General features: G+C 44.2%; 1 protein-coding gene across 4 annotated transcripts in view; it reads right to left on the reverse strand.

Annotated features, from left to right (window-relative positions):
* The window catches only part of SERPINB6 (serpin family B member 6), a 50,289-nt gene that overhangs the window by 7,671 nt on the left and 14,691 nt on the right, over positions 1-27,927 (reverse strand). For 2 of the 4 annotated variants that reach the window (XM_059399346.1, XM_059399345.1), the window contains exons 2-3: positions 3,056-3,230; positions 1,933-2,079 (exon numbers count right to left, since the gene is read on the reverse strand). In XM_059399346.1, coding sequence (XP_059255329.1) covers positions 1,933-2,079; positions 3,056-3,220 — 312 coding nt within the window. In that variant the 5' untranslated portion in view covers positions 3,221-3,230. Of the gene's footprint in view, positions 1-1,932; positions 2,080-3,055; positions 3,231-15,095; positions 15,200-15,431; positions 15,699-27,927 lie in introns of those variants that run through there. The other 2 variants (XM_059399343.1, XM_059399344.1) reach the window with 2 other exon arrangements.

Here is a 27,927-nt window from a genome sequence, read left to right on the forward strand (position 1 = left end):
TTGGTACTGGATTCTTGGAACACTAAATAAGAAATAATTGAGAAACAACTGCCTTATATTTCAATATCAAAATAAGATTCAAAACATCAATGCTGGGGCACCTGGGTGGCTCAGTTGGTTAAGCATCAGCCCTTGGCTCAGATCATGGTCCCGGGGTCCTGGGATCCCGCATTGGGCTCTCTGCTCAGGGGGAAGTTTGCTTCTCCCTCCCACTCTACTTCTGTGTGCACATGCTCTCTCGCTCTCTCGCTCTCTCGCTCTCTCTCTGTTAAAAAAAAATCTTTAAAAAAAAATTCACTTAAAAAAATCAATGCTTTTCTTAAAGTATCCAATAGAAAAGAAAGAAAATTAAAGAAAATCCACCAGTTCTTTGTGTTTATTCGAAGTTTTGTTCTTCTTTATGCCAAAGGCTTATAAAAAGATGACAAATGTCTAAGACTAATAAAATAAGATAGGCTGCAAAAAACCACACCATGGGGAACAATTCTTGCCAATATTTGACCTCATGCTTTACTACATTTACTTTACTCCAATTATTTTAAGACAATTTCAGTCTGAAACAAGTTTAAAAAAGTAATGAAAAAAATCATATAATAGAATAAGATCGATACCCTGAACATAGAACTCAAAAAACAGTAAAAGATATATAGTCCAATAAAAAGTGTGCAAAGAAAATTCTTAGAAAGATACAAATGTTCAATAAATATAAAGAGGTCAGTCTCATGAATTATCAAAATTTAAAAGGTCAACCACATGCAGTGCTGATGCGAGTGGACCTGAGCACTCTGCTAATATTTCTAGAGAGAATGTAGATGACCACAGCACTTTGGCCAATCTGGCAATATTCGCTACAGCTTGAAAGCTTCACTCTCTTCCTCCCTTCTACAAATCCATTTTGGAGTAACACGCACACAGAGGCACTGGATCGTGTACCCTAAGGTTCACTGTCTAAATGCCAGTCAGCGGGAGAAGGGCGCACTAGGTGTGGTTCAGTACTTGCATACTGAGGAACAGCAGATAACAGTGAAACAGAGGTCAATGCCCAAGATGCAAAGAATTTCAGACAGAGCTGGGTAAAAAGAAACAAGTTATGAAATAATATTATGGTATAATGACATTAGGTAGAGAAAACCCCACCAAATAGATTTATTTCTCCATGTGTGGGGGATACACCTCAAATCTATAAAAGCTCATTTACTGGGAGAGGAGTGATGAGGTATGGAAAATGCCTGCTTTGCTTGCATTTTTACATAATAAGAATATAGTCGTTATATAACAAGAAGGTGATAACATATTACTTAAGTAGTTTCTGAAAAAAAAAAAAAGCCTGAAAGCACTATAAATAAAGAGAACTAGTATAATTAGACAAATAACTTTATAAAAATTCTGCATTGAAAAAAATGATAAAAATATTTACAAGTGTAAAAAGTTGACCAAGTATCACATGCACAAAAAAATGATCAAATGTGGGAAACAATGATTAGAAATATTCCTTTTGATCCCTTCTTTGTTTCAGCCAGTTTACCTCTAATTTTTTTTAAAGGTTTTATTTCTAAGTAATCTCTGCACCCAACATGGGGCTCAAACTCACAACCCTAAGATCAAGAGTCACATGTTCTTCTGATGAGCCATCCAGGTGCCCCTTGGCCAATTCACCTTGAACTGTGTTTGCTCCATGCTAATTCTTTTATAATTATCTCATTGAAGCTTCACAAAAATCTAGACGGTATTTGTGAGAAGGCTCACTTTACAGAAGATAGCACTGAAGCAGGGTTCAAGAGAATACATGAAGTTAGCAAACAGAGAGCCAAGTTCCTGCCCAACGGTGTGAATTTATAACCCCCAGACTATCTGCTGTCACCTCATGACCCCTCCTCCCCACCCCCTTGGCATCTTCACTTTCTTGGTCAAAAAACAGTGTGTATGACTTACCGAGAGGAATTCATGAGACTTATTTCCAAAGAGCCTGTTGGCAGTTCTAAGCAAGTACTGTGTATCGGTCCTGTTGACTTCCGTGAGAAGCGACTGGAACCCCTGGTGCACGTCCCCTCCTCCGCAGCTTTTACTTAAAGAAAGTGTCTGAAATCCAAAACAGAATACAAAGGCACAATGTCAGTGTGCCCAGACTTCCAAAATGGATACAACATAACTCAGCCTAGGACAGATCCAGCTTAAGGAAGACTGGTCCAGTGGAATATAAAAGGCACTTCCTGTAGGAGGGCGGGGCAGAGCCCCGCGAACACCCTTAGGCCGCAGTGCCCTCTGCAAGCCCTACTCTGTGGGCTCACTACTTGGAGTCTGTCCGCAAATAAGGCTGCCACCAGGTCTGCCTTCTCTGCAAACACAGGCACTCCTCGAACAGAAAGGGCTGGATAAGGCTTTGTGCATTTAAGCTGGTCCTCCCGGAAGCTGGGTACCATCTTGTAAGGAAGCCCAGGCCACTCGGCCAAGGATACACGCCGAGAAGGCCACATGGAGGAGGCCCAAGACCCCACACCAGAGACCCTGCTGGGGCCAAGTGGAGAAGTATCCCCAACACAGCCAGAGTCAGATCCCAGGAAATTGTCATCTTAAGCTGCTAAGTTTTAGGGTACTGGTTAGTCAACAGCAAACAACTGAGATGTTACTGGAAACATCTGTGACTGACCAGTGCCATTCTAAGAAGGTTTTACACTTCAGTGAGAAAATTAATGTATCAATTTCTAACAACTGAAAAGCAAGTGACAACATCCAAACACTATCACGGAACTCAGCATGGGCTCTGTGATGGACTCCCTACTCACAATCTCAAACTCATGGAAAAAGCATAGTCCAGGCTAGTGACGTCACTCATCCTTCTTCATAGAGCATACCACTTCCTCCCTCACAGATCTGAGGCCACCACTCCAGGTGCTTGCTCCCTCAGAACTAGCATGTCTCCTGCAGCTCTGTCCCCATTCCCCAGCACCCGCAGAGGGACCTGTCAGGAGCAAATCCTGGAGGTGAACATGAAGACCAGCTCAACTGACAAATTAGTAGCATTTCCTGTCACTCAGAAATGGCTTCAGGTACATACCTGGAACATCTGGGCTGCCGTGTTTCCCTTTGCGCCCATGAAGACCATGGACAGGGCAGAAGAGATGCTCATGGGTGAGAAAAACACATTTTTTGAGTTGTCTTCACCCAGCTTTTTCAGAAGACTTAAGGCAAAGGTGCCATTTGCCTCTGAAAGAGTATCCATGACGGTGAGCCTGAAAGAATGGTTCTAAAATCAGTATCACATTCCAAATTAAATAAACAAATAACACAATAAAATCAGTATCACATCACTACAGGATTACACATTGACTACATTCACTCTGTTATTAGTGGTTACCACTTTGGTTCAGTGGGCAAATACGTATATTCACAAAACTCTATTTCTTTTTGGGGCCTTCAAAATTATTTTGTGCACATCTAATATTAAGTGAAAAATAAAACTGAACCACGTATTAATAATATAATCCTGTTGTGTGTGGGGGGGAAGGGCAGTGAGGACGGCTATGTCCTCACCTACCTGGGAGCACAGAGGAAGTGGAAAGGTATACATTTGACAGCTTACCCAAGTTACTTCCGGCGGGGGGGGGGGGGGGGGGGGGGGTGGTCAGGAAAGAAGTTATTGGCTTTTGCTTCCATTTCTTATTGTTTGGTGTGTTGTGTGGGTTTGTATGTATTATTTAATCCTCCAAAAACCATTCAAAATGATGAATCCAACCACAAGGTTATGCAAAAAAAGATGGTTGAATGTTTTTAAGATGTGGGAGGGCTCCATTTTAAGATAACGTGAAGCCCAAAGATAAAAGATAAATTAAATCACATGCAAAGATACATGAAAACCTTAAAAACAAGGACTTTTGACCTTCAGTTCTCCTTCTATGAAACCTCTGCTTGTGCTGAGGCCCAAATAGACAGCCATGTTCCCCAGACCCCCTGTTGCCACAGGCCTTCTTACCCCTTGTTCTGGACAAGAGTATGTGACAACAGGTACATGCCCCTGGCCACCCCCAGACACAGGCCTCAGGGGTAAGGGGTCAGACTGCAGAGGTTGGCATGGAGGGCATGTGGCCGTGACCCCAGTGGTCTAGGCAGGGTCCAGAACAGGAACCACTTCTACGCGGTCTAGGATGGGGTAGATATGAGAACCTTCAAACAGTTCTTTAGAAAGACCTATCACCAACTCCCCATTTTATGACGGGGGAGCTAAAGGTCACAGAGGTGAAGAGATAAAGCCAAGCTAAGGAACTAAATAGCTAAGGCTGAACTCAGGGCCAATACCCCATCTTTGCACTGTGGCTCTAGATGTCCCTACTTGAGGAAGAGCCTGAAGGTAGGATAGAAGGGTCGGCGGGAAGGCAAGAGGCAGCCAAGGGCCCCATCAGCCAGCTTAGCTGCAGATGCAGCAGCGGCCCTGGGAGGAGCAGACTCTGGGAGAAGCAGCCCCTGCCTGCTCTGCTGTCTTGACAAATATTTACCAGACTCACATTTCCCCCGTCAGAGACCGGGAAAATGACTCATCTGAGCTGTGCGTGGGAATCTATGGAACAAGGAAAGGGTGACACTAGATATTGTCAGGGAGTAGATAGGGGGGGGGGGGGACAAATCTGACTGAAAGGCCCAGACCAGAGAATGAGGAGTAAACCCACTCTCCACAGAGCGTGCTTTTCCGTTTTCAACTGTGGGCCGCTGAATAAGGGCAGCAGAGGGGCCCCCAGCCCAACTGGAATATGCGAACGTTCCCTTATACAGCAGAGACCTTGCAGATGTGATTAAAGGAAGGATCTGGACATGGGGAGGTCACTGGGGATTATCCAAGTGACCCCTAAACGTCATCACATGTATCCTAATGAGAGGTGGGCGGGCAGAGGAGGATGTGACCAGGGAGGAAAGCAATGTGGGGACAGAAGCAAAGCGCTACCCTGTGGCTTGAAAACTGGAGGAAGGGGAGACAAGCAAGGGTTGGGGAACTGCAGCTCTGGAAGCTAGAAAGGGCACAGGACAGATGCTCCTCTCGAGCTTCTGGAGGGAGCAAGGCCCTGCAGCCCCTCAGTGTGGCTCAGTGAAACCTGCCAGCCTTCTGGCCTCCAGAAGCCCGAGAGTAAACGCACTGAGGTTGTGGTGATTTGTTACAAGAGCCGCAGAAAACAAATACTTAACCTGATAAATTTTATTTACGGTCCTTGTTTAAACTCTTTGATTTCAAACTCTCCTTTATTCATTATAGAGAAAAGGTGGGGCGCTGGGCACTCTTGGTTTGCTCAGACTTTCCATCTGTATCTTAAATTGCTAATTTCTGATGAAAGTACAATAGAACATACCCACTACTAAAATTCTCCTAGATACAATTGATTGTATGATACAGAAATAGCTTCAGGAATTCACAGGGCCTTGGGAACATCAACATAAACAAAAGTAGCCATTATATGAAAGGGATGCAAAGTTACACTGCTTATTTGGATTTTGTATTAGCAAATGCTCCCTGCTTATTAATTTTAAAGGAAAAAACTGTTAAAAACAGATTTAAGAATTAAGAACTAGGTAAGAGGAGGTCCCACAGGACAAGAAGCACAGTCCCAAGCATTCCTGATAGAGGTGTTGTGGGTTTCCGGACACACTAACCTTCTTTCTTGCCTGATAGAACAACCCCTCAGTGAACCAAGAAAGCTGAAATATTTAAAAGTATATTTTTGTTAAAAAAAGGAAGAAAGCTGAAAGACCAGTAACTAATTCCTCAACTTAAAGCAGTTCCAGTCTTATTTTAAATACTGAGCCCGGGAAGAACAAGCCAGGACATTCAGAGGGAAAGGCACCAGTCAGGAAGGAGACAAGGTTTATAATGCCAGCTCATGGGCTCTAAATATATTCTTGAGGGGCGCCTGGGTGACTAAGTGGGTTAAGCCTCTGCCTTCAGCTCAGGTCATGATCTCAGGGTCCTGGGATCAAGCCCCACATCAGGCTCTCTGCTCAGTGGGGAGCCTGCTTCCCCATCTCTCTCTGCCTGCCACCCTGCCTACTTGTGATCTCTCTCTGTCAAATAAATAAATAAAATCTTTATATATATATATATATATATATATATATATACATATATATATATACATATATATACACACACACACACACACACATATACATATTCTTGATTTCTGCTCCCTGTCTGAGGAAAAGAATGGGCCAGATAATGTGTTTCCTTCCATCCTGGATAGGAGGGAACAATGTCACCTGTGGCTCACTCTTCAAAGCCCAAAGAGAAGTCTAATAGCTTCCATTTTTCAGCTGCAAATGACTGATAGCCACCAAATGTAAAATTCCATCCACATCCTATAAAAAATGCTAAATAAAAAAGAAACATGAAATCAATGATGCCTCATAGGTTTATCCCAGATATGCAGGATAGTTTTACAGCAGAAAATATGTTAATCATGAAATAACTAAATTGCCCACTCACAATAAATGTCCTTGAAACAAATGGGAAATGATACTTTCTATACTTCCTTAATGTGATGATCATGGATGATAAAATATTAGAAAATAGTTCCCTTGTTCCCCAAATAGGAACAATAATAACTAGATTAAAAAGTTTTAACTTCAGAAAAAAATAAATATTGCGTTTGGAGTATATACTACCCACTGGGACCTATGTTAGCACTTTTCCTAAAACATTTTCACAAGTCTATAAGGCTGGTTGACAATACCAGCATTTGACATTGCTCTTGTCTTGCCCTGTGGTCACAAGACTATACAAGCAGCAGGGTGGTGGCAGGAAACCAGGTCTGGGTGGCTCTGGAGTTCACTCTCTTAATCACTGTAACATACCAAATTCAAAAAAAAAAAAAAAAAAAAGGAGAGGTGGAGAGCAAATTAAAGATACCTGTCCCAAACACAATTTTTGCAAGTTCAAAAACCATTACTTTCCAACAATGACTAAGATAGTTATTCTTTCCTAATCTGTGTAAATGATGAAATAAATCTGCATGCCAATATTCCCAGATCGTAATTTAAAATTATATAAAAAATAAAGGAAGACAAAAATTTCATGAAAACATTCATATTCCCTAAGCTAAAAATTCCACATCTATGGATTTAAATAAAGGTCAAACTCAGAGTTACTGATACAAATACCAGGCACGGAACATAGGTCCTGTCTTCACTTGCCCTCGCAGGAAGAACTAACATCTATTCAAGAACAAGACGGCACTGAGAGAATCCCAGCACGTGGGGTGAGACTGAAAACAGACTGCATTAGACAAGTAAAAGGAACGGCTACACGCTGGCCATACTGCCCTCCAGCGCCCCAGACAGTGCCGCACCGTAAGGGGAGGTCCCCCCGAGCCTCCAGTTTCTCCAGTGGGAAAAGAGAACCCAGAGGAGATAGCCAGCCTCCGCCAGCACTGGGTTTTTTGCAGGAGCCCCTACCCTGATGTCTCTCTACTGAGATTGCAGGGGAATCTGCAGGGCTCAACCATTGGGCATCTGTGATGGACAAGAGGGGAGGGGCTTGCAACAACCAGCATGTGGATCTTGGCAGACCGAGTTTAAACCTGCAATGTCCAGGCAGTAATCCTGCCCAGAGGCTTTGCTCATCTGTAGGACTAAGTCAGGGGTGACCTCTGAATAGTGAACACGCTGGGGTGGAGATCTGACTGACTAGATCCTCAGATCAGGAGAGTGCCAGCCCTAGTGCCCAGTTTGAAGGTGCCCAAGCTAACATGCTGAATCATAGCCTCACGCGCTGTGGAGAGGGCCTTCCAGCCCCATCTGACCAAAGACCTGGTGGCAACCGGTGGAAGCTGGGTTGCCCAGGGGTGCTCAAGCTGAGAGGCAGACAAGCAGAGCTGACTGTCCCCACAGCAAAGCCAGTACCAGGTATGGAGGCAGAAGAATACATTCACAGAGAACTGAGGGTAGCTTCAGGACTCTCCCAACCAGAGAGCCCATTTGGGAAACTGAGAGTTGGAGTAGCCTTCCCTCTCCCACCTAGGCAAGGTAGCTGAACCACAGTAGCTGCTGTGGAGGGGGTCTTCCAAGCCCCATCTGAACAGAAGAGCTGGACACAACCCCTGAGAGCTATTCAGCCCAAGGGTGTTGAGCCAAGAGAAGGACATACAGAGCTAAGAATTTGCAGAGCAAAGCCAGCAGTCCTGTTTAACAGGGAAATTGGGATGTGGATCAGTCTGAGTTAAGTCTAAGTTAAAAAGAATTTTACCAGCTCTATAACTGCTCTTCCCACTGCACTGGAACGGGGAATCTAATTCATAGCCCCACTCATTGCTGAAGATAGTCTTCAGCCCATTCAATCAGTAAACCTATCCAGAGCACATGAGAAGCTCTATAGTCCATTCAACATCCCTAGAATCATAGGCTCTTGAACAGAGAGTACAGCCCATGGCTTCCCACATCTGCAGAGTGAAACCTGTGGCCTCACCAGAGTAGGGAAGCCTGTTTCAGCCCCCTAAACAATGAGTTGACTAGGGCCTCAGTTCAGGCCTGCTGCCCTACCAGGGCAGGAAAGCTAATTCAGAGCCCCAACCACTACTGAATATAATACCCACTCCTGACCATCTAGCAAGCAGGACCAGAAATCCAAGCAACTGCTGAGCCTATCCCACAGCCTCACTTAGGTAGGGAACCAAGCCAGTAGTCCTACCCAGCCAACAATTCTCAGCCAGTGGCACAACCTACCATCTCCATCTTCAGAGCTCGAACAATTGCCTCATCTCAAAATAGACCATAATAACAGGCCCCACCTGCCTAAAAATATTAGCAGTAAATGTATCCAGAAACCCACTGTGCTGACTGGTGAAGGACGGTCTCTGCCAAAATCAATCGGAAAAGTCTAGAGGAACCCCATTAGTCACACATGTAGATACCAACATAAGGAACCAAGGGTCATGAAAAATCAGGTAAAGAGGAGACCATCAAAGGAAACTAATAAAGCTCCAATAACAGACCTAAAAGAAATGGAGATTTATGAACTGTCAGAAAAGGATTCAGAATAATCTTCCTAAGATAGTTTAGTGAGCTAAAAGAAAGTACAGACTTACAACTGAACAAAATCAGGAAAACAATGCAGGATCGAAATGAGAAGTCTGACAAGGACATAACAACCATCAAAAAATTCCAAAAAGCTGAAATCCTAGAGTTGAAAGTACAATAAGTGAACCAAAGAATTCAAGAGTTTCAAAGGTAGACTTGATCATGCAGACAAAAGAATCCATGATCTAGAGAACAGAACATTGGAAACTATTCAGTTATAGAAACGAAATGAAAAACAAATGAAAAACCAGGAAGCAAGTCCAGGGTAATTATAAGACACAATGAAAAGAAACAATATTTGCACCATGAGAATTCCAGAGGGAGAAGAGAAAGAGAAAGGGACCAAGAGTTTATTTAAAGAAATAATGGCTGGAAACTTCCAAAACCTGGGGAGAAAAATGGATATATACACTCATGAGGCACAAAGGACCCTAAATAGGTTGAATGTGAACAGGGCTACACAGAGACACACCAGAATTAAACTGTCAAAGACAAAGAAAGAATTAAGAGCAGCAAGAGAAAAGAGAGAATTTACATACTTATGGGAACCAGTAAGACTATAAGCAGATTTCTCAACAAAAACATTTCAGGGGCGTCCGGGTGGCTCAGTGGGTTAAGCCGCTGCCTTGGGCTCAGGTCATGATCTCAGGGTCCTGGGATCGAGTCCCGCATCGGGCTCTCTGCTCAGCAGGGAGCCTGTTTCCTCCTCTCTCTCTCTGCCTGCCTCTCTGCCTACTTGTGATCTCTCTCTGTCAAATAAATAAATAAAATCTTTAAAAAAAAATTAAAAAAACATTTCAGGCCAGGAGAAAATGAGCCCCAAAACTAAAAACCCTAAACTGTCAACTAGTTATTCTATGCCTGGTGAAGCTCTCCTTAAGAAACAAAGAAGAGATAAAGACTTTCCCTTACCAACAAAAGCGGGGAGATTTCATTATCACCAGACCTGTCTTTACAAGAAATGCTAAAGGGAATTGAGTGGAAGTAAAAGAACATCAACATAAAAACACAAAAAGGTAGCATAAATCTCACTGGTAATGGTAAATAGTCATAGATTCTGCAACATGGTAATAGTGGTATGTATCTCACTTACAACCCTGGTTTAAAAGTTTAAAAAAAAATAAAGATTAATGTAGGGAAAAAATATCCATAAATATAATGATCTGTTATTAGTTACTCAACATAAAAATGTTACTTGAAACAGCAATTATCTACAATGTGGAAGGGAGAAGTAAAAGTATAAAGTATATTAATTCTATTGCAGTTAAGTTATTATCAGTTTAAAATAGGGTTTATAGGGCTGCCTGGCTGGCTCAGTCAGTTAAGCATCATGATCCCAGGGTCCTCGGATAAGTCCCACTTCAGGCTCCCTGCTGAGTGGGAAGTCTATTGCTTTGCCCCTCCTTTGGCTCATGCATTCTCTCTCTCTCTCAAGTAAATAAATAAATCTTTTTTAAAAATTTTTAAACCAAACCTTAGTAAACATTTCCATAAACTTCTATAAACCTTATAAATCAAGACTTACACAGTTCAGTAAGCCAGGATCACCAAAGGCTTTCAAATGGGCTTAAGAACACACAAAGCATTATAGTGGTTATAAAAATCATTTCTACACCTGTGCTTAAGCCTAGCACAAAAGTATTAACACCATGGATCTAATGTATTTTATCTTTGTTATATCTTCTTATACATTTCCTAAGGTGACAGTAATGCTCATTTTAATGGTTCCCTGGTGCTCAATCAGTCTTAAGCGACCATCCCCTCCCCGCGGCAAGGAGCCTGGTTCTTGGTCACTGGAGGTCCCAGCGGCTCCTTGGAGCTCGGCACTCACCATTTTGTGGACAAGCACGCCCCAGTAGGTGGGGGAGTTTCATTCTTCATTTCTCCATTTTCTGGGATTTTACAAGGCCAAAGCCAGTCACGCTTTCAGTTTCTGGTAACCCAGTGTCTTTCTTTAAAATGAAGTATTATTTGAATTTTCCTCCATGTGGGTTGTATAACGTGGCTATGAGCTTCATTTTTAGGCCTCTGGGTTGGCTTGTGTGACTACTGTGCTTGGTAACAGACCGTCTTACAGTAACAACCACAGCGCTTCCTAAAACATTACTGAAATTCCTTTGTGCCTTTCCAAAGCTCATTTCGTCTGCCTCATTTGAAGTCACTAACAGACTCAGGGATTTTTACAAACAATGCTTTAGCTGATCTCAGTTTTCTTCTTGGTGCCCGACCGCCATAGTGGGCTAGTGGGGGCTCTCTTTAAATTGATTCCTTTATCTTGATGTGTTGATCTCAAAGGTTCTTGCTCTAGGGCAATAACTCTAGTGCTTACCAACCCATTTCCACTTTTTTCCCAGCCCAAAGACCTCAGGGATCAGCCCCTCTCCCGGTTTCTTTGAATGGAGAAGCACTGTAAAGTACAAAATCTGAACCTTCAGGGAGTATGTGAGTTTTGGTGCTGCCATCTGGGTCACACCAGCGACAAAGCTGGGTAGATGTTTCCTTTCAGGCCCAAATGGGCCATGCTGTAAATGAGACTGCCGCATGAAGTTTTAATACACTTGACTTTTCTAAAGCACAATCGCACTTCGAGGCCTTCTTTGATTAGACTCATGCACTGATACCACTGTTTTGTCAGCCACGTTTTGGACACACCGCTCTCCTGCATGCCACACCACCACCCTCTATGAGAGATCTCTTTGCCAATAATATCCTCTGTGTCAGACCCCAGGGCCTTCCTGCTTCATGATTTACTTATTTTGATGAAGCAAATTGTCCAATAGTTTTCCAAAACAGAACGCATACATTTTGGCTTTTTGCATGTCTGAAAGTCTTTGCCATCCCTTGTAATTGACAGTGTGGCAGGGTCTGGAATGAGCTGCACAGCATTTTACCTCCAAATGTCTGATACTTTGCTACTTTGCTTTCTAGCCTGCAGCTCTGCTGGTGGGAAGTCTGATGACATTCTGACCCCAGTTCCATCCCTCCTTCCCCATATCTCCAAAACGCTCATAAAATCTTATCCTTATCCCGGATATTCTAAAATGTCACAATGTGTCCTTAAGATGGGCCCAGTTTATTTATTTGCTGTGCACCCGGTGGGATCTTCCAATCTAGCAATTCAAATTTTCCTTCCTCTCAGGGGAAAAGTTTAAGGAACTTGTTAGTTCCTTCCAGACTGACTCTGTTCTCTTTTTTGGTATCCCCTATTATTCAGGTCTTAGAAATCTTGGACTGATCTCATCTGATATTGTCTAAGCAGCTTCATGTCATGGCACACACAGAAAAAGATATTTGTGTGGCACTTTGGGAAGGGCAAGTTGGCTTACCGCAGAAGCAGAAAGTTTTGCTCTGATCTTCCCTCTTTTGCATTTTCCACCACAATGACATTTTTGTCCTATTTCTTGGAAGAGGTCCATGATTTTATCTTCTAACTTTTTACTGATTTTTTTTCTAATTTCAGCCATTATATTTTTTAATTTCCAAGGACTTCTCCTTGTTCTCTGCTGCTCCTTCTTTACAGGCTTCTATTCCAATTCCTTGGAAAACATCATTACGTTTTTATTGCATTATTTCCTGCTCCCTACACTCTCTCCTTCTCTGGAGTCTTTTTTGTTATTGTGGTTAGTGTACGCTTTATTTCACCTAGGTGTGTTTCATGCATAGGCTTCTCACAAATGTCTGACTGATTCTTGGGTTATCAGTCACATTTAAGAGGAAAACACAAAACAGTGTTGGAAATTGGTTTACATGGGGAGGAAGTCAGCTGGGGGCTTCCATGCAGTGTGATCAAGAGATCAGTGGCTGGTTGTGATTGTCCAGCAAGTGGAGGAACCCACTGGTGTGGCTGCTGGTGTGTTCTGGAATCAAGCTGGGCAGGGCTGGAATTTCTATGGGATCTATAATTCCCTCATTTCAACCCAGTACCTGGTGGTCCCTGAGTCTGAGCATCAAATTTAGACCTGATCTCCCGGTGGGTGGCTGGTAGGGATGGGAGGGTGGCTGCCTGGTTGCCAGGGTCAGGGATAGCAGGTGGGTTCTAATGGATCTGTCAACACATGTTCTAACAAGACCATGTTTTGCATCCCTGCACTTCAGCCCTAGCCTTCTGGGTACTGGAGCCTCCACCCTTGAGCACGTGGCCTCTGCAAACATAAAAACTGAGTATTAAAGTTTTAATAACGAGCAATTGCATATGAGTGTGTGTGTATAAAACAAGCCTAACAAAACTATCCTCGTACCATTATTTTTCCCTAAAGCACCATCAGTAACTTTGAGCAATTAATGTTCACAATTGAGTTGATTCAACCAATCAGGTTTTTAAAGTGTTACTATTTGTGTTTCCTTGCCTTCTTGCATTAAGGATGCCTCAATTTCCTACAAAATCTAACCATTTAAAGATTGGCTGAATGGAGACCTGGGCTTCTGCTTTGTCCCTACCTACATTGTCTGGTGTACTCTGTGTATCCTCTGTGTGTTTTACTTTTCTGAACAGCAGTTCTCCAATATGTGAACAGGAGATGATTCCGTCTATGTACAAGTTTACTGTGAAGATTAAATAAACTAGTGTCTGGCATGCATGGGTATTCAACAAATGGATAGAATTATACACTATTTCCTTTCTTCTGATGTCTAGGCCTGATCTCAGGTCAGCAAGCTTGGAAATGTAAGGCATGTGGTCTTCCTCCAGATCCTATAACAAATGCCTAGTGAGATACAGAGTGCTCTTAGTACAAACAGAAAAGAATGGTGATTACATTCACTCTAATTCCACTCTACTGTTAACAGGCAGAGCTCACTATACAGAATATGCAGAACTGTAATAAGATACCTTGGACTGGAATTGGCCTCATAAAATTTTAAATACTTAGTTCATGTGGCCAAGTATGACTGAAAGTGTACCCTTTCTCTGTGATGACATAAAGGAAATGATACAATCACTCAAAGGTATCATGAAATACTGGGCACACCTCTATAATACTGATAACAGCTTCATTCATGTTAACCCCAGTGCACGTTTCTCAGCTCAGCAATACAATGCTGCCATAGGACCTGAATCCAAAGGTTACATTTGCCGGCTCACCTCACCACACCAGTCCTAAACCACACCAGGGGGGAAGTAGGCAGCCTCCCGACAGTCATATTCCTGTCCTCAGGTACAGCTGGACAGACGCAAGGAGTAAGACTGCCAACACTCACCCCAGTTCCCTCCTAGCATCTAGGTATTTATTCCTGACAGCATGTGACTATTCATTGCCCATACTTCACTTCTCTAAAACTGAGCTTTATCGGGAGAAAGAAGGAAAGAAGATACTTTATGTGCCAATTTCGTCAAGCGCAGAGGCCGGAAGTAAGATGAAAATTTCTATCATGTCCTTTTAGCCCCTTAGACACCACATCTTGGAGTACTTTGCCTGCGGGGAGTTTAACAAAAGACACAGAAGTAACAATATCTGGAAAGATGCTCAAGAGTTCTCTCAGGGCGCCTGGGTGGCTCAGTGGGTTAAGCCGCTGCCTTTGGCTCAGGTCATGATCTCAGGATTCTGGGATCAAGTCCCGCATTGGGCTCTCTGCTCAGCAGGGAGCCTGCTTCCCTTCCTCTCTCTCTACCTGCCTCTCTGCCTACTTGTGATCTCTCTCTCTGTCAAATAAATAAATAAAATCTTTAAAAAAAAAAAAAAAGAGTTCTCTCAGCAGGCCTGAGGGGCCTGGAAAGTGCTGCGGAACTGGCGAAGTCCCCGGACTACAGGGGTGGTCAGGAAGACCAAGGTGCGGGTTCAGTGAACCAGAATCGGGCTGCCCCTCCCACGACCCCCGGCCTTCTCGAGGGCCTCCAACCCCACTCTGGATTCCCAACGCCCCGCGGGCCTGGGCCACAGGGCAGGTGGGGTCACCTGTGGCGGGGGACCGCGCGCGAGGTCACCTGTGGCCGCGGGACCCAGCGTGGCAGTTCCCCACGCTCAGCGCTGACCCCATGCCCGCTCGCGCGTCCTCCACTGCTGGCGCGGGGCTGCGCGTCCCGGTCTAGTCCTCCACGCACAACTCACCAAATGGCGTCACCGTCCTAGACCGCGGGACTCCTCAGGGGAACACGAGCCCAAGCGCTCACACCCCACCCCCGCCCAGCCAGAACCGCAAGGGCCACGGCCCCGCCCTCCCCACGCGCGACCGCGGCCCGGAGCGGCGACGCCCCTCCCCCCGCGCGGCCACGCCCCGGTCCGCGCAAGCCCCCCGCCCCCACCTCACCCCTCCCCCGAGCGACGATGCCCAAGCGCTCCCCTCGCGCCGCCGCTCCAGCCTGCGACCCCCGCTCTGCTGGCCTGGGAGCGGAGGACCGACCCCCGTGTGCCAGCGCGGGTCTCACGCCCACCCCAGCCGCGTACCTCAGAGGGTCGGCGCCGCGCTCTGTAGGGAAGGGAGTAGCTCCCGGCCTCAAATAGCCGCGCGGCCCGAGGGCGGGGCGAGTCCGGGGACGCGAGCCAGCGACTCCCACCCCTGGGATCGCGGAGCCGCAGCCGGGGCGCGGAGGAGGGCGGAGCGGGGAGGCGAGCAGGTGTGCGCCAGGTACTCCGCCGCACTTTGACCGCCGCCCCGGGGCCCGCTGGTCAGCCGGAGGGGCCGCGCCGCCTCTCTGGGCCTAGTTTCACGGGCCGCGCCCACTGGGCCACCGGGGGAAGTGAGTCAAAGCAAGGCGTGACGGTCCAGAGGGCGGCCCTGCGCGGCCATGGCTTTGTGGAGACCGGGAATTATGTCCTCAGCGACCAGAAAAGTGCCAGTTCCTGGTACATGGGCATAAGTTGTACCGTGCAGGCAGAAATTTATTTTTTATGTATTTATTTTTTAAAGAGAGAGGCGATGGGAGTGGGCAGAGGGAGGACAGAATCTTAAGCAGGAGCCATCTCAGGACCCCCGAGATCATGACCCCGAGATCATGCAAACCAGGTGTGCGACACTAATCGACAGAACCACCCAGATGGCCCAGGACAGAAATTTGCAAACTTCAAGACTGTTTCGTGCTTCCTCCATCCTTACCCTAGGCCCGAAGTTCTCACCCTACACACTGTTAACATCGGAGCTGGATAATTCTTGGTTGCGCTCCCACACTGAAGAACGCTTAACAGCATCCCTGGGCTCTCTAGACACTACATGGCAGTAGCCGTAGCGACCCCGCCATCCCAGTCAAAACAGTTGTGACTGTTTTGATTTTATTTTTGTAGTGAAACATAAAGGAATGCCCAGAGGTATCGCTCCACCTTTATCCTCCCCGTTCCTTTTCAACCCAGTTTTACTGGCTTCAGTTTGTCTTTCCAGCTCGCCTTTTTGCAAACATGTATGTGTGTGTGCCCGTATCAGAAAGGCGGCATTCTGTTTCCTTTTATCTATCCATAGTTCTGCAACTTTTTTTTTTTCCACTTAACAAACTTTGGAGATCTCTGTATTTGCTACAGAGAGATCCTTATTCCTTTTCATGGCTACATCAAGTATTTCATCGTGTCACTGATGGTCATGTGGGTTGTTTCCAATCTTAATGTCATTACAAATAATGCCACCAATAACCCAGTGCTGTGCTTCTCAAACTTAAATGACCTGGAGTATTGTTAAAATGTGGATTCTGATTCAGCAGGTCCTGAGATACAGCATTTCTAACAAGCTCCCAGGTAGCTGAGGCCGCTGTCCCGTAGACCACATTTTCAGTGGCAGGAGATTAGTGTAAATACTGTTTTGTATTAGTAGAGAAATATCCATTAACCCAGATTCCTAGATTCCTAGAAATGGGATTCCTAGGTCAAAGGACAAATACACATATTTTTGTTTTGTCCAATTCCTCTCGCTGGGATTGTATCCTTTTTGTCCTCTCACCAGCTGTTATCTGAACACTAATTCATCTTTGGATACTTGGGTATCTTTGGATTTTTACTAGCCTGATGGAGAAACAGTATCCCATGTCATTTTAATTACCATTTCCTTTATTATGAGTGAGGTTGAACATCTCTTCGCATGTTTAAAAGCATTGCCTCAGGACATCTGGGTGGTTCAGTTGGTTAAAACATCCCACTCTTGATAATGGCTCAGGTCATAATCTCAGGGTCATAAGATGGAGCTCTGTGTGGAGCTTAAGATTCTCTCCCTCAGGGGAGAGAATCGGTGGCTCAGTGGGTTAAAGCCTCTGCCTTCTGCTCAGGTCATGATCCCAGAGTCCTGGGATGGAGCCCCACATCATTGGGCTCTCTGCTCGGCAGGGAGCCTGCTTCCTCCTCTCTATGACTGCTTCTCTGCCTACTTGTGATCTCTCTCTCTGTCAAATAAATAAATAAAATCTTAAAAAAATATATTCTCTCCCTTGTCCCCTACCCCCACTCTTATGTATATGCATGCTCTTGCTCTCACTCTTTAAAACAAAACAAAACAAAAAAAGTATTGCCTCTTTTCTGTGTCCCCTTGTGAACTGCTTATGACTTTTGTTCATTTTTTTTTTAATTTTTTGGTCTTTCTCTTCTTGATTCTTAGGAGCTCTTTATATAGTAGCATTAGACCTCTCTGATATAAAGTTGCAAGTATTTTATCCCAGCTTCTTGTCTGTTTCCTAACTTTGTTTCTGGTGGTTTCAGCCTACTTGTTTGTTTTTCAGGTAGTCATATTTAATGATTTTTTCCTTTACTGCTTCTAGATTTTTGCGTCATAGTTAGAAAGTCTTTCTCTAGATTATACAGTTCACCAATATTTTCTTTCAGTATTTGTGTAGTTTAATTCCAGCCTCGAGTAATGGCTGGAGGAAGAGAGAGCAGTGAAGATAGAAGGCAAGAGTATTCCAGTGCATGTGCTGAAGGCCACCCACACAGCTGTTGTTCAGTGGTACTCGATGATTCATTGGTGTCTAATGTTTAGAAAATTCACTTCAAATACAGCAGTGTTGTCAACAAAAAAGATCTGATTCCAGAGAATGTCTTTTCTTTCCAATCCCATTTTAACTGGCGTCTGTTGTTAACCCTGACTGAAAACATGGCTCTGACTCTTGGGCAATAGCGTTGCACTTTATTTCCCGAAACTTCCCAGAATGGGGGATTGGTTCAATTTCAGTTTCAAAAGACTTTGGTATGCCATGTAAAATAAAAGTAAACAGAACCCTTTAGGTGTTTATAAAGCAGTCTGAACTTACAACCAGTAAACTGGAAATAAAGATTAACCAAGAATCTTGATTATGATACTACACTCACTCATTTTACTTATGAATTTGGGATTTTTACAGGTAAATATTTTGCTATGTTTTATTTTTGAAAACAATCCCCCTTTTAAATGTTGGAAAACCCATTCAAAAATCATGTGGCCACTTGTATTCAGCTCATTCAACACAAGTTGTTTTTGACATGAGTGTACAGCACAGTAATTCACCCATGAGCGATCAAAGAACAGTAACTGAAACACCACCCTGAATAAGTGTGTTCTAATCTGCTGACATTTCAACCCTAACACAAAAGGAGAAGAAAGGAGGGGCACCTGGGTGGCTCAGATGGTTAAGTGTCTGCCTTCAGCTCAAGTCATGATCCCTGGGTCCTGGGATCAAGCCTTGAGTCCCACATCAAGCCCACATCAAGCCCCCTGCTCAGCAAGGGTCTGCTTCTCCCTCTTGCCCTGCTTGTGTGTTTCTCTTTAAGAAATAAAATCTTTAAAAAAGAGAGAGAAAAAAAGGAAACTCCTCTCATAATTGGAACCTGTGACCATGACATTTATGTTATGTAATATTGTTCTCTATATAATATATTTTCAGTGCTATGTGGACTAACTGGAACTAAATTAGATAAAACTGGTAGAGCATTTCTACCTTGACCTCAGTGGTAGTGATGGGTTTGTACTGATTTAGCCATGCCTTTTAAAAATCAGATTACAGTAAAGGAGCCAAGCAAGACTAAGCATCTAAATAGTCACCTGGGGCCTTAAATAAGTTAAAAAAAAATCATCCTAATAGATTGAACCATCCCTGATTAGGTCAATTGCTTAGCAAACCCAATTTAATTAAATAGATATTTACCACACATCTGCAGTGCAAAACTCAGAGACTGGCTCAGAACTAGAACCTCTGCCTTCCCAGAAAGCACATAACATAAGTTCCCAGGCAACCATCTAACCTCTATTTGGTTTTCCTTACAGATAGTAAACATTGCAAGATTTCCTAGGAACATAAAATTTATTTGAATGACATGGCGATGGCCCGTTAGTAACATCACAGTACTTAATAGTTCCTCCTATCTAACGTTCTTTCAAAGAAAGTGTAGCAGCCTCTCCCAGAGATTCATTTGAGAGAACTGTTCAGGTCATAGTTTACTTCTGAAAGACAGACCAGGTTGGCAGCGGAGAACAGAGGTCATGAACATGGACAGTGTTGCTGGAAGGTCGACCCCTGAGGACACAATGTAACCTTGTCTTCTGCCAGTGAAAGTCATCAAAAAGGCCAATAAAATAACACCCTTAAATCAAAACTATAATGAGATATTACCTCACCCCTGTCAGAGTGGCTAAAATCAACAATACAAGAATCAACACGTGTTGGAGAGGATGTGAAGAAAAAGGAACTCTCTTACACTGTTGGTGGGAATGCAAACTGGTGCAGCCACTGTGGAAAACAGTATGGAGTTTCCTCAAAAAGTTAATAAAACTACCCTACAATTCAGCAATCACACTACTGGCTATTTACCCGAAGAATGGAAAAACATTAATTCAAAGGGATCCATGCACCCGTGTTTATAGCCCCATTATTTACAACTGACAAAATATGGAAGCAGCCCAAGTGTCCCCTCTATTGATGAATGGATTAAAACGATGTCGTATATACACAATGGAATATTACTCAAACATAAAAAGGATGAAATCTTGCCATTTGCAATGGCATGGATGGAGCTAGAGAGTATTATACTGAGCAAAATAAGCCAGAGAAAGACAAATACCATATGATTTCACTCCTTTGTGGAATGTAAGAAAAAAAAAACAACAACAAAGGAAAAAGAGAGACACAAGAATCTAGAGAACAAACTGATGGTCACCAGAGGGGAGGTGGGTGGGGGATGGGTAAAATAGGTGATGGGGATTAAAGAATGCACCTGTTGTGATGGGCACCAGGTGTTGTATGGAAGTGTTGAATCACTATCTTGTACACCTGAAACTAATATAGCACTGTATGCTAACTCACTGGAATGAAAATATAAACTTAAAAAATGTAAAATAAGACGTTGCTCAAAGTGGCAAAATGTGAGCAGCAGAGATCCAGTGAATCAGCTGGCGTGGGCAAACAAAGGCGGCGCACTCCCTTCCTCTGGGAGGTGATGACCCCCTTACCCAGGAGAAAAACATTTGGAAAACTGACGTAAAGTCTCTATTTTTTCTACTCCAGAGAAACTTCTGGAATAATATCTAAGGAGCTGAGAGGCAGATGCCAGGCTTCTCTGCGTTTTCCCTTTAAGGAAAGTTTGGGGAGTATCAAGGACTGAATCCCCCAACCCAGCCTGTGAGTGCTGGAGTGCTGATTTAACTGGGGGGGGGGGGGGGGTAACCTACCTGCCTTCTTTCCTTGATAAGTTAGCAGAGGTTTGAGCTCCAGCACTGAGAAGATTCTTCATTCCCCTCACTTTCCTTCCCTAAAATGTGATCATAGTTCTGCAACTGAGGTAAACCCATGGTCCTTCAAAATAGACCTGACTTTGACTTTCTTTGTTCTTACTTGAATTCTTGGGAAAACCAGCAGAGATTTGCCTCTTCCGCTTCCACAATTAAAATAACTCATTTATGAGGGTAAAGGGCTGAGAGATGCAAAGAGGCAGTTCTCTCCTGTGCTACTCGACAGTTTTCCATCACACCATGTTACAACTGAGGAAAAAGTGACTTTTTCTTTTTAACCACGTACTACTTTTCACATTCAGATGCCTGAATTTTGTGAATCCTCCTCCAGCAGATTCATACCCTTGAAGTCCCACTAGATAGAAGAGCTGGAAAACCCCAAACTTCATATATTAAACATTCCTTATGCTGAGAATCCTACTGGGCACTGAAGCTGCGGGAGGTGACTGATTACAGGAGTTTACAGCCCTCCTGGAACTGACCTCCAGGAGTTACCAAAACCAGGAAGAGCTGGAGACCAGTTCAGCAGAGGCAGGCAAGCAAGAAACATTTCTGAACAATCAGATGTAACCGAAATAAAATGTGTTTAGGGGCGCCTGGGTGGCTCAGTGGGTTAAAGCCTCTGCCTTCGGCTTGGGTCATGATCCCATGGTCCTGGGATCGAGCCCCACGTCAGGCTCTCTGCTCAGCAGGGAGCCTGCTCCCCCCACCCCCGCCTCTCTCTGCCTGCCTCTCTGCCTACTTGGGATCTCTCTCTCTCTCTCTCTCTGCCAAATAAATAAATAAAATATTTTTTAAAAATGTGTTTAGAGGACCTAAAGGTCTTTCTCAGGTCTATATGTAAATCAGGAACTATCTTATATTTACAACCATAACAATTGTGCCTTGTGGTGCCCAAGTATTTGGAGCCCTGAGAGCAAGCAGGTGCCCCTTTTCCCTCCCAGCTAACAAGCTTCGGAGTGGTTCTTCCATTCTTCCAAGCAGTTTGAAAGACTGCCTCCTGACTGGAGTCCCCAGGAAGACAATGAAGAAAGCATTCGCTAACCTGCTTTGAGGTTGGTTTCCTTTCAGCAGACTGTATCAGGTCTCAAAGAAGTTGAGAGATAAAACTGAATAAAACATGGTCCTTCCCTTTCTCAGCAGTTCAGACGGATACAAAAGGAAGACTGTGTTTGCAATATTCGGTAGTGGGGGGATCTGTTCCAAGACTCTCCGTGGATGCTTGAAACCACCTAGTACCAAACCCTATGTATACTGTATCTTATTACTATACTTAGACATACCCATGATAAGGTGTAATTTATAAATAAGTCACAGTAAGATATTAACAACTAAGATAAAATAGAGGCAATATATGTAATCAAAATTATGTGAATGTGATGTCTCTCTCACAGTGAGGATAAGTAGAGTTAAATGGGCAAGGTAGGGCTGGCCTGGAAAGGGTCCTTATGCCATTCTAAGGAGTGTGGGATTTATTGGTCAGGCAACAGGGAACCATTATAGGATCCTGACTAGAGGAATAACCTGATTCATTCATTCTTTCATTCCTTTCCCTACCCTCCCTTCCTCTCTCCATCCCTCCCTCCTTCCCTTTCTTTCTGACTCTAGCATCAGCCTTTAGGATGGTTTGGAAGCAGCAAACAGTGGCGGCAGGAGTCCACTGGGAGTTGACTCTATAGATCCCGAGCTTAGGTCATGTGGGCCTAAGCCTACATAGTTGGCAACGGTGATGCTGGTGAGGCAGGGAGCTAGTTGGGAGCAGAAATCATAGGACAGAATACCCAAGTGGATTTGGGGAGAAGGGACAAGGAAAAGAATGGAGTTCCAGATGACTTTCAGCATTCTAATTCAGGTAATCGGATACAAGATGATATAATTAACTGAAAGAGAGAATACGAAGGGAGGAGAACAGGTTCAGAGGTCAAAGAATTAGTTTGAGTCAAAGGGATTTATAGTGCTTGTGACACCTTTAGGTGATGATATCCAAGACACAGGGAGAAATAAGGACAGAGCTATGGGATCCAGTGACTAGAAGCCAGAAGAGGGATGCATTGGCCCCGCCAAGCTTGTTGATCAGGAAGGCATCTGTCTGGTGACAGAAGCTGAAGCAATCACAAACATTTTAAAAGATTGCTGGGGGGAGGGAGGAGAAAGCACCCAGCAAAGAAGACTGAGCAGAGCAGAAGAGGCTGGACACTGGAAAGCGAGGCCAATGGCATCAGTAGCTCATGCTGGAGAAAGTGGAGAGCTAAGAAGAAAGAGGGCACTTGTCATTCCCAGGTGACAGGCAGGACAACCACTGAAGTGAGGGCAATTCAAGATAAAAAGAGACAGGCGGAGACAGCTTTCTTAGAATACTCTTTGAGGAAACACAAGGTGATGACTAAGAGGGGTGGGTAGAGCTGGGGGTCAGCTGGAAGGGGGCTGTTTTAAGAACCGAACAGAGGTGAATATGTCATTTGCCTTTTTAACAGTCATGGTCAGGAAGAGCCGGGAAAATACTAGGCATTTGTCTGATTTAAAGGAAAACCTAAAATGAAAAAATGACTCTTCGGTCAAGAATACCATGGGGACGAGCGCCTGGGTAGCTCAGTGGGTTATGCCTCTGCCTTCGGCTCAGGTCATGATCTCAGGATCGAGCCCCACATCGGGCTCTCTCCTCAGGAGGGAGCCTGCTTCCCCCTCTCCTCTGCCTGCCTCTCTGCCTACTTGTGATCTCTGTCGGTCAAATAAATAAAAATCTTAAAAAAGAAGAAGAAGAAGAAGAATACCATGGTGAAACAAAGCAATGCTGATTTCTGTCCGGACAATTATTCTTTGTTATTTCAGGCCATTTTTAATCCAAGGGCTCAGAAGAAATTCGCACTTTCCAGCCCAACATGTTAACCTAGTACAGGCGTCCTTAACCTAACCTAACCTAAGACAGGTGTCCCTAGGAAGAGGGCCCATAGGAAGGGGCTTGGAGTGGGTTCATCTATGGTGTGAATGGTTCCATCTGAAGTCCAGAAGGAGTTTTTCAGAATCTACATTTCAGTTATCTTACTTCATTCATTTTATTATTCCTTTATTTCTTTTGAAATCATGCTCTCTTAAAATCTGAGTTAAATCAAGAGAATCTTATTACTCTGGAGATTTTGTTAATATTCACGATCATATGATTTTAAGAAATAGCTAAATAACTGAATAGAGGTTCCTCTCTGTCTTACTTTTTTCCCCCTCTTTCTTTGTTCCTCAGGAGAGAAGCTTGTCTTCTTATACCCTCTGGAATTGCTTGGATGATCCATTTCAAAATGCAAATGAAAAGAAAGGTGAATAGGAACACTTTGTCCTGGAATAAGATGCCCCTGGGTCTGGGCCACCTTGCCCCAAAGGTCCAGGTCATTGCTGAAGGGAGCCTGATGGATTTGTCCGAGAAGCCTAAGGAAACCTGTTTCCTCAAATACCAGGCTAGAGAGACTTAGTGTGGTTAGTCAGAGAAGTCCCTGTCAGGGCCTGTGCTAATGAAGCTCCTAATTTTTTTTTTTTTTAAAAAGCAAGCAAACAAAGACAGAGGAGAGCAGAGCTCAATAGTTATGAGTGTAATTCTAGCCAGCCTGTGGCTTGTGCCAAAAGGTGTGAAAATCCCCTCTAGACCTGTCATCTGTCACAGGACAGGCCTGGGAAGACAGGCCCAAACCTGATCTTACATTTCTGAGCAGTGACCTTGGAAACTCAGAAGAGTGTCTTCTTGGCCACGCTTAATGCTCAAGGGGTGAGAGACTCATGAGAATGGACCAGGTTTTGCACAAATGGCAGTGATGAAGTTCTAGAATCTAGGTGAGGTTCGGTGGGGTGAGGTCCAGAGCCGATGACCAAGAAAGAATTCTTGAGACATCTTTGGTGCAAAATGGTAGCTTATTAAAGCACAGGGACAGGACCCATGGCAGAAAGAGCTGCTGCCCCAGGGATGTGAGGAGTGGTCTATTATATACTTGTAAGTTGGGAGGGGGTTAGGGATGGCATTAAGTCTCTAAGGAATTTTGGAAGCAAGGTTTCTAGGACCTTTAGGGGCTAGCTATTGTTTGGGAGAAAGATTATTTATTACCAGTAATAAAAACCTTCTCTTGAGACCCTTTAGATGTATATCAGTAGGTCATATGCTTGGGAATGATTATCGACACTATCTTGGAGGTTTAGAGATAAAGTTTCCTAAAGGAATTGTTAAAGTAGACTTACAGGATCCTGGTTGGGAGTAGGGAGTTGGTCAGGCTAGGATTGCCCTTTTCCCTTAGCAAAGCCTTAAGGCGGAGGTCACTCTGCCTGTCTTAAGGGCTTGTCAGTAGGTAAGGAAATTTAATGATTTTCTTCTGCCTCTATTTCCCACATCAGCAGGAGATTTCATTCCAAAACGCAAGTTTGGGTATCATAGAACGAAAGCAAAAAGGGACACAAGATATGTGTTTTCATTACTCCTACTTGGCGAGAGATGGTCAGAACATTTTCATTCTTTTTAAACAAAGACAAGCAGTCCTATCACTTTCTAGGTGCCCATCAGACTCGAGCTGGAGAACCTCCGTCCCTCACGAGGAAGGTGACTATCTGTTGAGCCCCAGGGACAAAACATCAAGGGCTGAGGGAGGAGCTCTGTTACCTCAGCACTACTCTGTGACGTACATACTTTCTCCCAAGACCATTGCAAATTCCAAAGGCAGTATAAGATCCTGACTGTGGAGAGTTCTTATCCTATGACTTATCTAAGCAACATGATGAGCAAGGACTTTTAGACCACTTGCAATGGTATTCTCTGATGACTTAATGTTTGCTCATCAGCCTTAATAACTTTATTATATGAACAATTTGGCATTCACAAAATGGTAAGTGATGTCCTAACTGGTGCAATAACTATTTCATTCACTCCATAAACTTTTATTGAGCACCTACTATAGGCCAGGAGCTACAATAAGGTAATATGTTGATATGATGGCAATATGATGATAGAAGCAAGGTCCCTGATCTCAAGATATCAAACAGATACTGTGAGAAAATAGAAAACATATCTAATGGTCTGCCCCCCGCTCCTGACAGAGAACCTCCTGAAACCTTTGTAATTTCCTAAGTGATAAGAACACAAGGAACATCTTTTGTTCTCATTGTTGGTCATTGACTCTGGTTATTGACATATGGCTTCTGAAACTCTTGTAATTTCCTGGGTAATAGTGGTGTCTTTTTCTAACAGGCAACTCTAGGTGGGGTCCTGGATGGCTCCTGGATGAGAGCTGGTCATCGGAAGGACCAAGCCATGATTAGAAACTTGGAATTTTCAGCTCCACCTCTCCTCCTCTTGAGAAGGGAGCAGGGCTGAAAGTGGAGTTAATGACAGATCATGCCTACAAAATGAAGCCCCCACAAACATCCCAGCAAGATGGGGTTTGGGGAGCTACTACATTGGTGAACTTACCCACACTGGGAGGGTGGTGCTCCCCACCCCCACTCCAGAAGGACAGAAGCTCCTGCGCTCAGGACCCTCTCAGACCTTGCCCTATGTATCTTTTATTTTAAGATTTTATTTATTTGAGAGAGAGCTAGAGAGAAGGATCATGAGTAGAGGGGGAAGGGGAGAGGAAGAAACAGACTCTCTGCTGAGCAGGGATCCTGATCTGGGGCTGATGCCAGGACTCATTCCCAGGACCCTGAGATCATGACCTGAGCTGAAGGCAGACACTTAACCAACTGAACCACCCAAAGGGCCCCCATATCTATTCATCTGTATCCTTTATCTTTCTTTTAATAAACTGGTAAATGTGTTTCCTTGAGTTCTGTGAGTCATTCTAACAAATTAATCAAACCAGAGCAGACTTGGGGGAGGGGGTGACATCATCAGAACCTCCCATCCTAGCAAAACTGGACAGGAACTGTGGGTAACCTGGGAATCTATTACCTGCAACTGGCATCTGAAGTTGAGGAGCGTGAAAGGCAGTCTTGTGGGACAAAGCCCCTAACCTGTGGGGCCTGACATGATCTCCAGGTAGAATGTGCTAGAACTGAGTTAAATTATAAGACTTCAGCTGGTGTGGGGCACCTGGGTGGCTCAGTTGTTAAGCGTCTGCCGTTGGCTCAGGTCATGATCCCAGGGTCCTAGGATCGAGCCCCACATCAGGATCCCTACTCCACAGGAAGCCTGCTTTCTCCCTCCCCCACTCCCCCTGCTTGTGTTCCCTCTCTCACTATGTCTCTCTCTGTCCAATAAATAAATAAAATCTTTAAAAAAAAAAAAAAAAAGACCTCAGCTGGTGCTGTGGAGAACTGCTGGTGTAGGAAATCCCCCCCATACATTTGGTGACCAGAAGGATCAGAAGTGAAGAGTTTTTTATGAGTAGTAAAGGAGATGCACAGGAGAAACACGGGATGGGGCAAGGCCTGGGGTTTTTCAAGAGAAAGACTGGACTGAGGTTCTTCCTAATACAGATATTCAAACAAGTGAAGCAGGATGTGGTATATGCTATAACGGCCTTAAATATAAGGGGCAAGAAAAAGCAAGAGCAGCAACAAGGAGTCTGGCTGGAGGAATCAAGAAAGGTGTCACGCGCTCCCTAACGCTTGAGCTGAGATCTGCAGAATCAGGCTGAGTTAAGTAGGGAACAGTATTCCAAACTGCGAGACAGGGAAACTTGCAAAAATACGCATGTTGGTGGAAGCAATTAACTACTCCAGTATCACCAAATATGAGGCAGTTTTGAGTAGACAGGGCTTTATATGTCACGCCAATAAATTTTGATTTTATTTCATAGGCGTGGAGAGTCTCCAAAGAATTCTGAACTGTGGGACACATAAGCAGAGTTATGTCCTGGGAAGATTGTTCTGCAGGAATGTGGAGAAGTGAGATGGGAACAAGACTGATGTGTCAGAGCTGCGGTCCTTGGAATAAAAGACCTCAATCAGTGGGGGTGGGTGGGATGGAAGTATTAAAAAAATTCAACCGAGTAAACTTGAAGATCTAATTGACTTTATTAAATAATTTCTCACTCAGGCAGTCTCCCATCTAGCAAGCAGAGGTTCTAAGGAGTTGGACAAAATGGAAAGTTTTTATAGGAAGGAGGGTGGGGCAAGAAAGTTAGAAGCAAAAGGAAAAGATTGTTCCAGGCAGGTTCTCGTTTCCTGAGTGGGACAGCAGGGGTGTTGTATCAGATTATGTCATCTTCCTTCAGGGGAATGGAGAGGGCCACGTGATAGACTCACTGACACCCATCAGAAAACTCCCGACTGACCAATTAAGACTATGTTGCTAGAGGAGGT

The sequence above is a fragment of the Mustela nigripes genome, chromosome 5, assembly GCF_022355385.1.
Source record: "Mustela nigripes isolate SB6536 chromosome 5, MUSNIG.SB6536, whole genome shotgun sequence".
NCBI lineage: Eukaryota > Metazoa > Chordata > Mammalia > Carnivora > Mustelidae > Mustela > Mustela nigripes.